The following is a 12,177-nucleotide window of genomic DNA, read 5'->3' on the forward strand; positions in this document are numbered from 1 at the left end:
GAATCATAGAAGCATCGAATTTACAGTGCAAAAGGAGGCTATTCGGCCCATCGAGTCTGTACTGGCCCTTGGAACGAGCACCCTACTTAAGCTCACGCCTCCACCCTATCCCCATAACCCAGTAACCCCACCAAACCGTTTGGACACTAAGGGGCAATTTAGCATGGCCAATCCACCTAACCTGCACATCTTTCGATTATGGGATGAAACCGGAGCAGCCGGAAGAAACCCACGCAGACACGGGGAGAAATTGTAAACTCCATACAGTCACCCGAGGCCGGAATTAAACCCAGGACCCTGGAGCTGTGAGGCAGTAGTGCTAATCACCGTGCCACCCTAAAAGATGGATTATCAGATCAGTTGATCATACTTCTAGACCAAAGCAGCCTACTCTGCAGAAAACTTATCTGTTGACTTGAAGATGATGCAGCTTTTTGTGTGCAGTGTGAAACTGTATCGATGCATTTATTGTACCTGAAGGCTGTTGACAAATTAATTAATGGTTGAGTAGAGAGGTAAATCTTGTAACTGATTCCATAGTTTATCAAAGTCATGACTCATGGAGAAAATGATTTCCTTTTGTGATCCCTGTAGGCATTGGGTGAAACAACTAGTGTGACGTTATTGAACAGAGAACAAACAGTGTAGAAGGAGGCTATTCGGCCCATCGAGTCTGCACTGACCCACTTAAGCCCTCACTTCCCCCCTATCCCCATAACCCAATAACCCCTCCTAACCTTTTTGGTCACTAAGGGCAATTTATCACGGCCAATCCACCTAACCTGCACGTCTTTGGACTGTGGGAGGAAATCGGAGCACCTGGAGGAAACCCACGCAGACACGGGGAGAGCATACAGACTCCGCACAGACAGTGACCCAACGGGGAATCGAACCTGGGACCCTGGCACTGTGAAGCCACAATGCTAGCCACTTGTGCTACTATGTTGGTGCAATGGCACACAATGAATACCGCAGGTCTTCTTTTCTGGAGTGTCTCCATGCTAAAATAAAATATTTTACTTAACATTATACATGCAAGTTGTATAATGTTCAGAGAGAGTTTTTTCATGCTTAAAAATCCTTCTGTTTTCACATTAATGAGCAGGAGGTACGAAGCAACCTGGAGATATTTGGCTTGATTTTGAGTTTCCACCTTTCTGGGAGTAGTGTTGAGGTGGATGTCCACTTGTAAGTGGAAAATTAACCCAACCACTGAACGATCAAATCATTTCTGGCTTTCCCAACCAATTAGTCTGAACAGTCATAACGAACAATTCAGCAAGATACACTCTAAACATGTCATTTGATGGTCAGTCCCTGCAGCAGAACACAGGGAGAGGCAGAGAACTGGAAGCAGCCTCCAGTAATCTTGCAACTAATGCCTTCAGTACAGCCAGCCTGCTGGGACTTGACCTTCAGAGGTGTAAAAATAGTTGTCTCCAGCTACCTGATGATGGAATTAAATATCTGACAGTCACATGGCATCCAAATCTCAGCCATAGTTATTTGATGTTAGCATTGAGCGAAATTGGGCAAAAGTTAATTTGGCCAACGTGAGATGTGGGGCGGGATTCTCCGATTCCCAGCCTATGTGCTGACGCTGGTGTGGGAACTGCCGTTTTACGCCAGAAAAAACGGAGCATCGGCTGCACCGATTCCAAGACCGTTTGGGGGCTTGCAGCCATGCCGGGTAAAGCTCCTGGCTCCCACGCCAAAAGCGGCTGGAGAATGACCGGTCCATGGCCCGCATGCGCACGGCGGCGGCCTGCAGCGGCCATGCCGTGCAACGTGGCGCTGACCACGCATGGACCTGGCCTGCCAAATAATGACCCCCAGTAACCCTCCCTCACCACCCCCGGACTACCCCCACCAGCTCCCCAGCCCTCGCCAAAGCCTCCCCCACCCCGGCCAATGGCACGGCTCTGCTACGACTGTGGCAACGCTAGACACAGTCCGCAATCGGCACATGGGGTCCATGAAAAAAAATTATATAAGTGTTCCTTGCCATCGGGAACTTAGCCCATTGGAGGCAGAGCTATGGGGGAGGGCCTCAGGTGATGTCCTGAGGCCGCCCCGAAGGCGTGCGGTGCACTGTTCGAGTAAGCTGTTTTTGAGGGGGCGATGCATCGCAAAAGTGGCGCCGATCCCGATTTCGGCACAAACGGGGATTCTCCAGCCAATCGGCGAACGCAGTTTCAGCATCGACGATCAGAGAATCCCAGCCATGATTTCAGAAAAATGGCCTGAAAACAGCTGCTTTATGGGAAATCATTGCCAGATCAGTGTGACGCATTTAAGAAAAAGGACAGTGAAGTATCAGAGAAAGTATGTTCTCTTGAGGAAAAAGGGTCGGACTAACAAATCCACAACCCAAGAATATCAAGGTGCTTAAAGGAGAGGATAAAGAAAAAGAGGAAGCTTTTGACAGATACTGAGGACTTAATACTGTTCAACGCATAGAGTATAAAAGTAAAATACTTTGTTGTAATTTCTCCTAGCTCCCACCAGTACTCACCTTCTACTTTGCTCCAGTTGCTCCACTCCCTCTTACACAAAATATAATCCATCACATCTCTTTAACTCTGAACAACAGTCACACAGACTCAAAACGTTAACTCTGTTTCTCTCTCTACAGATGCTGCTGGTTTTTTCCAGCAGTTTCTATTCTTATTGGAGGATAAGAAGTGTGGTGGTGAAATTAAAAAAGGAAATTATGTATTTTCCAAATGTTTACTTGACATAATTGGATACATTGAAGGAACTACACGTTTTACGTTTGAGGAGGATAGCAATGAGCAAAGAGCAATGAACAACAACCTGATTGTTCACATGTACCTATTTTTGGATGGTTGTGGGACCATTGCTGGGTAGTTGCCCATCCCCTGATGGGGAAATATGAATTGCAACATTTTAACTTACAAAATGGGAGATCTTTTCTCATAATACAAACGAACATTAAATCAGACTCTGGCTGTTAATTATTCTGAATTCTGTCAGCTAGAAAACTGAATTGAAAAATGTTGAATTCAAATTTAAAAGTACAGAAAATCGAGTGGATGCTATAATATTGTAAGTATGTCCGAGTAAAAATAAGTAACAATTTCTAATTTTTTAAGCACTTGTGATTGTTCTAAATGCTTTCAGGTTAGACAGCTGCTGAGATTACCAGTTCTGAGGTCAAATTGTGCGCCACCTTCAAATTGTTTATAAATTCAGGATTGAATTTACACAGCTTCTAGTAAGAGTGAAATTACTTCTTTAAGGGCACTCAGGGGCACTTGGATGCATTTTAGTTTTAACAAGGCTTGTGAGTTCATTTGTTTATAAATACCGGATAATGGGTGGGTGGAGTTGCGGATAGTGAAGAGGATTGTCAAGAGGATGCAGCAGGATATAAACTGATTGGAGTCTTGGGCGGAGAAATGGCAGATGGAGTTTAATCCGGACAAGTGTGAGGTAATGCACTTTGGAAGGTCCAATGCATGTAGGAATTACACAATAAATGGTACAACTCTTGCGAGTATTGACAGGCAGAGAGATCTGGGAGTGAATGTCCACCGATCACTGAAAGTGACGACACATGTGGATAAGGTGGTCAAGGAGGCATACGGCATGCTGGCCTTCATCGGGCAGGGTATTGGATATAAAAATTGACAAGTCATACAGAGATGAGGAGGAATTTCTTCAGCCAGAGGGTGGTGAATCTGTGGAACTCTTTGCTGCAGAAGGCTGTGGAGGCCAAATTACTGAGTGTCTTTAAGACATAGATAGATAGGTTCTTGATTAATAAGGGGATCAGGAGTTAGGGGAGAAGGCAGGAGAAAGGGGATGAAAAAAATATCAGCCATGATTGAATGATGGAGCAGACTCGATGGGCCGAGTGGCCCTGCTCCTATGTCTTATGGTCTTATGTTGCAGCTTTAGGACCTTAGTTAGGCCTCATGTGAATATTGTGTACAATTCTGGTCGCCACACCACCAGAAAGATGTGGATGCTTTAGAGAGGGTACAGGCGCTGTTTACTAGGATGTTGCCTGGTATGGAGGGCATTAGCTATGAGAAGAGGTTAGATAAACTCGGTCTGTTCTCACTGGAACAACGGGAGGTTGAGAGGCGACCTGATAGACGTTTACAAGATTATGAGTGGCATGGACAGAGTGGATAGTCAGATGCTCTTTCCTCGGGTAGGATGGTCAAATACTAGGGGTCATAGAATTAAAGTGCGTGGGGAAAAGTTTAGATGTGCGAGGCAAGTTTTTTGCACAGAAGGTGGTAAACATGGAATGCGCTGCCTGGGGCGGTAGTGGGAGCAGGTACGATAGTGGCATTTAAGGGCATCTGGACAAATTGATGAATAGGGTGGGAATGGAAGGATACGGACTCCGTAAGTGCAGACGGTTTTACTTTAGCCAGGTACCATGGTCGGCGCAGGCTTGAAGGGCCTATTCCTATGCTGTATTGTTCTTTGTTCTTGAGGTTGAGGGTGGGTGGGCTGGAAGGCTGGGTGGGTGAGAGGAATGCGAAGAGGGTAAATGCATCTAAAATTCAAAATACTTTTTAAAAAAAATTAAAATTAATTTAAATATTATTATAATCTGCCCAAATCCAATTGACTGGGGACAATTGGTTATCCCATGATTCTTGGGGAGTATGAGCTCCCCCAATGAGGGGGATGGGGTAATCACTAGTAGTTGTAGCTGTATAGATAGAGTTGGCCATTGTGGTGCACATGGATATTTGGGTATGGGGGTGTGGGGGGGGGGGGGGGGGGGGGGTATGTGTGGAAAGAAAATTAATCTTAATTGGTGCGACAAAATGAGCATTATCAGATTGGCCACCCTCTATACAGAATACTTGATATTCAGTTCTAATGCTGTCAATAGAATTAAATATCAGATGCTGCATATCACGGCTGGCCAATCCAATGCTGCCTGTTCTACACCAGTATCCAAAGATGACTTTCTCCCCTGGGATCTCCCAGGTATGGCTGAAATCAAACATAAATAAATGTAAAAGCCCCTTGATGTGGTTTGTATACATACCTTGTCTCTTCATTGTAAACTGTCTCAAGCACTGTAGCTGCATGCTCTAAATTCTTCTTCAATTCTTTGACTGAAGCTTCACCTCGCTCCAGCTGTTTGACCAAAGATCGCAAGCTAGAACAAAAGAAACGCTGTTATATTAACTAACATCCAGAAAGCTGTGAAGGGAAAGATAAATTGCATTTATAATGAATAGATTATATGACTTCTATCTATAACTTTAAATGTTCATTTCTCTTTGCCTATCCTTAAAACATGGTGCTTGGCCAACAATTCAATTTGATGAATTTGCATCACAAGTGAAGCTGAGAGTCACACTCATGGGTAGAGGTATTGAGCCTATCACCAGCCATGATACTCAATATATAGCAAATGCTTTCAATCTGAATAGCTAAATACAGTCTATAACCAAGAAAATGAAACAATTCGAATTTGGGTCCAGACAATCAAGGGAGTCTTCCCCAAGCGGCTTCCTCCAGCACTCGCCCACTTTATAGCTGCTTGTGCTCTGTATCTGGAGTCAGCAAGCATAATTCTTTCCTTGCATTATTCAGGGTACGTTTTAGCAAGGCAGGCCAAAATAGCTTGAAAATTTCCTGACTCAAGTTACCCCCTTAGTAGAGAAAGTCTGGTTCTTAGCATAACAGATAAAGATAGGTTCAGTAGCCACATAAAGAGTCAAATATGGTCCTGTGACATTAAATATAGAGCCTCAGAATATGCAAATGAGACTGAAAAGCTATTATGAAACTAACCTCTGCTGCTGGTTCATTTTTGGAGCTAATTTTTGACCAGTAGATCATCTACTTTGCACATGTAAGAAATTATTGCGCCTTTCCCTGCTTCTAAAACATTGCACATTTTTGCATCTAAATCATTACTCCACCCAAGGCAACTAAATCATTATATCTTCCTGGTTTGTAAAGAATTTGACCCCCAAAATCTTAAAAAATTACATGTCGGGCAATTATTCCAAACCTCTGACCTACTCTTGTAGCTTCAATATTTATGTCACTGATACAGTTAATTTTCTGGTCAGGGTGGCATGTGGCGCAGTGGATAGCACTGGGACTGCGGCACTGAGGACCCGGGTTCAAATCCCAGCCCTGAGTCACTGTCCGTGTGGAGTTTGCATATTCTTCCCATGTCTGCGTGGGTTACACCCCACAACCCAAAGATGTGCAGGTTAGGTGGATTGGCCACACTAAATTGCCCCTTTGTTGTAAAAACAAAATTAAAGAAAAAACTTATTGGGTATTCTAAATGTAATTTAAAAAAAAATTCTGGTCAGTGGTAACCCCCAAGGATGTTGATGGTTGGGAAACAGCCAAGCCTTTAAATGTTCCAATATTAAGGAAGTAGCTGCAGGACATTTGGGAAACTACTTCTAAACTGTCACACACCTCAATAATTCTACATAAAATATTCAAATCGTCTCACTTCTTGGGAATCTAAATCATCACAACCCATGTAATGGAATATAAAAGTAGGGACGTCTTGCTCCAAATATACACGGCATTGACGACACCACACCTGAAGCACTTTGTGAAGTTTTGATCACCTTACGCAAGAAGGGACAGGTTTGCATTTGAGGCAGTTAAGAAAAGATTTGCAGGGATAAAGAGGTTGCTTTATGAGGACAGCTTGAACATGTTGTACCTGTAAATATTGCAGTTTAGAAGAAGGAGAGATGATCTGATTGAAAAATATAGGGCGGGATTGGATTGAATTGGATTGGATTTGTTTATTGTCACGTGTACCGAGGTACAGTGAAAAGTATTTTTCTGCGAGCAGCTCAACAGATCATTAAGTACATGAGAAGAAAAGGGAATAAAAGAAAATACATAATAGGGCAACACAACATATACGCTGAAACTAAAAAAGCACTGGCATCGGATGAAGCATACAGGGTGTAGTGTTAATGAAATCAGTCCATAAGAGGGTCATTTAGGAGTCTAGTGACAGTGGGGAAGAAGCTGTTTTTGAGTCTGTTCGTGCGTGTTCTCAGACTTCTGTATCTCCTGCCCGATGGAAGAAGTTGGAAGAGTGAGTAAGCCGGGTGGGAGGGATCTTTGATTATACTGCCCGCTTTCCCCAGGCAGCGGGAGGTGTAGATGGAGTCAATGGATGGGAGGCAGGTTCGTGTGATGGACTGGGCGGTGTTCACGACTCTCTGAAGTTTCTTGCGGCCCTGGGCCGAGCAGTTGCCATACCAGGCTGTGATGCAGCCCGATAGGATGCTTTCTATGGTGCATCTGTAAAAGTTGGTAAGAGTTAATGTGGACATGCCGAATTTCCTTAGTTTCCTGAGGAAGTACAGGCGCTGTTGTGCTTTCTTGGTGGTAGCGTCGACGTGGGTGGACCAGGACAGATTTTTGGAGATGTGCACCCCTAGGAATTTGAAACTGCTAACCATCTCCACCTCGGCCCCGTTGATGCTGACAGGGGTGTGTACAGTACTTTGCTTCCTGAAGTCAATTACCAGCTCTTTAGTTTTGCTGGCATTGAGGGAGAGATTGTTGTCACTACACCACTCCACTAGGTTCTCTATCTCCCTCCTGTATTCGGACTCATCGTTATTCGAGATCCGGCCCACGATGGTCGTATCGTCAGCAAACTTGTAGATGGAGTTGGAACCAAGTTTTGCCACGCAGTCGTGTGTGTACAGGGAGCAGAGTAGGGGGCTAAGTACGCAGCCTTGCGGGGCGCCGGTGTTGAGGACTATTGTGGAGGAGGTGTTGTTGTTGTTCATTCTTACTGATTGTGGTCTGTTGGTCAGAAAATCGAGTATCCAGTTGCAGAGTGGGGAGCCAAGTCCTAGGTTTTGGAGCTTTGATATGAGCTTGGCTGGGACTATGGTGTTGAAAGCGGAGCTGTAGTCAATAAATAGGAGTCTAATGTAGGAGTCCTTGTTTTCGAGATGCTCTAGGGATGAGTGTAGGGCCAGGGAAATGGTGTCTGATGTGGACCGGTTGCAGCGGTATGCGAATTGCAGTGGATCAAGGCGTTCTGGGAGTATGGAGGTGATGCGCTTCATGATCAACCTCTCGAAGCACTTCATTACGACTGAAGTCAGGGCCACTGGTCGGTAGTCATTGAGGCTCGTTGCCTGGTTGGTACCGGTATGATGGTGGTCTTCTTGAAGCAGGTGGGGACCTCGGAGTGGAGTAGGAACAGATTAAAGATGTCCGTGAATACCTCTGCCAGCTGGTCCTACAGATTGTCCTTTTCAGAGACTAAGTGCTGACGCCAGGAATGAATTGTGGGTGTTCTACGGTCACGATGCCCACGCCAGTCCTGGAACCATTCAGGACATACTAATGGGCCAGCACCCGCACTACATGGAACTGCTGCGATTCCAACGCACATCGCCATGTGATTCGCCAGGGTTAGGATTGGCACCTGAGAGCCTGACAAGCTTCAGCCGCAAATCAGCACTCGACTCCCCACAAACTCTCATTCCAGCCATGAAGATGCCACCCCGAAGGCTCGCCGATGTAGAGCTGGAGGAACTGCTGGATGCCATGGAGGAGAGGTGGGACACCTTGTTCCCCGGGGTGTGAAAGCAGCTGCCATCCGCAGACGTCAACCAGGCCTGGGCGCAGGTGGCAGAGGCTGTGAGCTCCGTGGGCCACACAACCAGGACTGTGCAGCAGTGCTGAAAGAAGCTGCACAACCTCCTCAGGGCGACCAGGATAAGTCATCAGCTCCAAGTCCCTGGAACCACCCCCGTCTCATACTCCCCACGCCCATCTGCCAACCCCCCACCTCCCACCATGCGACCCCACCAGGCTGCCCTTACAGGCAGCACTGGGTGAGGATGAGCAAACCCCCAAGCCAGCCAAGGTGAGTTACCAGTTACCACCACCACTGTGCCTCTGGCACCAACCCCCATCCCACACACCCGTAGTCCACCCCCCCCCCCCCACCCCCACCCCCCCTCCAAGACGGCGCTCGAATCGCACCTGCCGGGAGTCTGCACGCTTCCCACCCTGCACCACATGCAAACACTCAAACCGCCTGCCATGGCCAGGTGCCCTGCGCACATAGGCCACTGACCACCGACCACCTGTGCTGCTTGCGTCCGAGTGTCTCACACTGTATGTTACTTGTCCACCCAGGAGAAGACAGCCCATAACAGCAGGGAGCAGGGGAAGACCAGCAGCCAGTTTCCGGCAGCAGCACAGGAAATTCATGCCAGCTCAAAATTGATTTTTGGACTCCCGCCGAATTCAACCCCTGTCCGCAATTGAAACCATGGGTGAGGGCATGGGAGAATTACACCCCATTGTTCATGGGGAAACCAACTTCAAAACCATCAGGACATGGCACTGGATTTTTTCACAGGCTTTGGGATCCCAAGCTCAGGAACAAATGTGTGTCTTGAGCCCACACTAACTGCAGCTCGCCCGATGGTGTACTCATTCCAGAGGTGTCCTGTGAATTGGCTGCCTGTGCACTTGCTGTCCTATTAAGGATAGTGGGAAGGCACCCAATGCAATTGGCCCAATCTGAGAGAAAGGTGATTGCTACTGTGGCAGGTTGGACAGTCAACATGAGCTTCCCCTGGAGGGCTTGTGTATAAATTACAAAGCTCCATGCTGGATGAGCAGAGGGGAAGCCCACTGGAGTGGATTGTTTTGGAAGATGGTTGTGACTTTTCCTGGCTGTGGGGTCCCTCTTTAGTCATGAGCAGATACAGGGATAGAACATAGAACTGTATAGCACAGTACAGGCCCTTCGACCCACAATGTTGTGCCAAACTAGTCTGAAACTGAGATAAAATCACCCTACTCCCAATCATTCTAGTGCACTCCATATGCCTATCCAATAACCGCTTGAAAGTTCCTAAAGTGTCCGACTCCACCACCATAGCTGGGAGTGCGTTCCACGCCCCAACCACTCTCTGAGTAAAGAACCTACATCTGACATCCCTCCTATATCTTCCACCATGAACCTTATAGTTATGCCCCCTTGTAACAGCTACATCCACCCGAGGAAAAAGTCACTGAACGTCCACTATATCTCCCTCTCATCATCTTATACACCTCAATTAAGCCACCTCTCATCCTCCTTCGCTCCAATGAGAATAGCCCTAGCTCCCTCAACCTTTCCTCATAAGGCCTATCCTGCAAACCAGGCAGCTTCCTGGTAAATCTCCTTTGCACCCTTTCCAATGCCATCCTATAATGAGGTGACCAGAACTGCACACAATACTCCAAATGTGGTCTAACCAAGGTCTTGTACAGTTGCAGCATAACCCCGCGGCTCTTAAACTCAATCCCCCTGTTAATAAGCGCTAACACACTTTCTTCACGGCTCTATCCACTTGGGTGGCAACTTTCAGAGATCTATGGACATCAACTCCGAGATCTCTCTGCTCCTCCACATTCTTCAGAACCCTGCCGTTAACCCTGTAATCCGCATCCATATTTGTCCTACCAAAATGAACCACCTCACACTTATCAGGGTTAAACTCCATCTGCCACTTTTCAGCCCAGCTCTGCATCCTATCAATGTCTCTTTGCAGCCTACAACAGCCCTCCACCTAATCCACTACTCCACCAATCTTGGTGTCTTCAGCAAATTTACTGACCCACCCTTCAGCCCCTCCTCCAAGTCATTGATAAAAATCACAAATAGCAGAGGACTCAGCACTGATCCCTGTGGTACACCGCTGGTAACTGTCTCCAGGATGAAAATTTACCATCCACCGCCACCCTCTGTCTTCTAGGTGATAGCCAGTTACTGATCCAATCGGCCAAATTTCCCTCTATCCCACACCTCCTTACTTTCTGCATGAGCCGACCATGGTTCACCTTATCAAACGCCTTACTAAAATCCATGTATACGACATCAACTGCTCTACCTTCATCTATGTACTTAGTTACCTCCTCAAAGAATACAATCAAACTTGTGAGGCAAGACTTACCCCTCACAAATCCGTGCTGACTATCCTGGATTAAGCTGTATCTTTCCAAATGACCATAAATCCTATCCCTCAGGACCCTTTCCAATAATTTACCAATGACCGAAGTGAGACTAACCGGCCTATAATCCCAGGGTTATACCCATTCCCTTTCTTGAACAAGGGGACAACATTCACCTCTCTCCAGTCTTCTGGCACTATTCCTGTAGACAGTGAAGACATAAAAATCAAAGGCTCTGCAATTTAGCATAGCCAATCCACCTAACCTGCACATCTTTGGGCTGTGGGAGGAAAGCGGAGCACCTGGAGGAAACCCACGCACACACGGGGAGAATGGCGCCTCCGTTGCACTGGCAGACTCCACACAAGATGATCTTCCACAAGACGCTACTCTGCATGCAGAAAAAAGCCAGCCACACACAAAATTGGATGTAATTGGGTCCAAAGAAGGCTTAATTGACTGCCTGCCTGCATTAAAAGCCTCCCCTTTGTGAGAATGAATCAGGTTGCTGTCCCAATCAGTTTCCCTGAAGGTTGCATAGAGAGCCCTTGCCCTCAAGCCCATAACCCTGCTGTCTGGAAACTTCAGTCTATGAAAGCTGGATTAAGAAAATTGAGGGTTATAATCTTATAATTTTTTTTGCATTAACGCTGCAGTGAAGTTACTGTGAAAAGCCCCTCGTCACCACATTCCGGCACCTGTTCGGGTCACAGAGGGAGAATTCAGAATGTCCAAATTCCCTAACAACACGTCTTTCAGGACATGTGGGAGGAAACTGGAGCTTATGGAGAAAACCCGTGCAGACACGGGGAGAACGTGCAGACTCCATACAGACAGTGACCCAAGCCGGAATCGAACCTGGAACCCTGGAGTTGTGAAGCGACAGTGCGAACCACTGTGCTACCGTGCTGCGAGAACTATCCAAAGATGGATAGAAGTTAACAGAGATTTGGAGAAACTTTCAATGGCCATGCATGATCCATATCTAAATGTGTGCTAATAACTTAGAATTAGCAGCACTCCAGCAAAATATAAGAAATATTACTGAGTGAGATGATCTGCGGGAGGTTGGTGGAGATGGGAGGGCAGTTGCTTGTGCAGGTAAATAGTTATCAGCTGCATTTTACTCACCAATTACTGAGTTACAATGGACAATGGATCATTCATATGAATGCCACATTTTTCAGCCATCCTTACTCATCGAGG

At 46.5% G+C, this 12,177-nt stretch overlaps 1 protein-coding gene across 3 annotated transcripts in view; it reads right to left on the bottom strand.

The window, feature by feature from the left end:
- The window catches only part of pde1ca (phosphodiesterase 1C, calmodulin-dependent a), a 1,198,716-nt gene that overhangs the window by 733,523 nt on the left and 453,016 nt on the right, over positions 1-12,177 (bottom strand). For all 3 annotated transcript variants that reach the window (XM_072467371.1, XM_072467370.1, XM_072467372.1), the window contains exon 3: positions 5,042-5,155. In XM_072467371.1, coding sequence (XP_072323472.1) covers positions 5,042-5,155 — 114 coding nt within the window. The remainder of the gene's footprint in view (positions 1-5,041; positions 5,156-12,177) is intronic.

This window comes from Scyliorhinus torazame, chromosome 11 (assembly GCF_047496885.1).
Source record: "Scyliorhinus torazame isolate Kashiwa2021f chromosome 11, sScyTor2.1, whole genome shotgun sequence".
Lineage (NCBI taxonomy): Eukaryota > Metazoa > Chordata > Chondrichthyes > Carcharhiniformes > Scyliorhinidae > Scyliorhinus > Scyliorhinus torazame.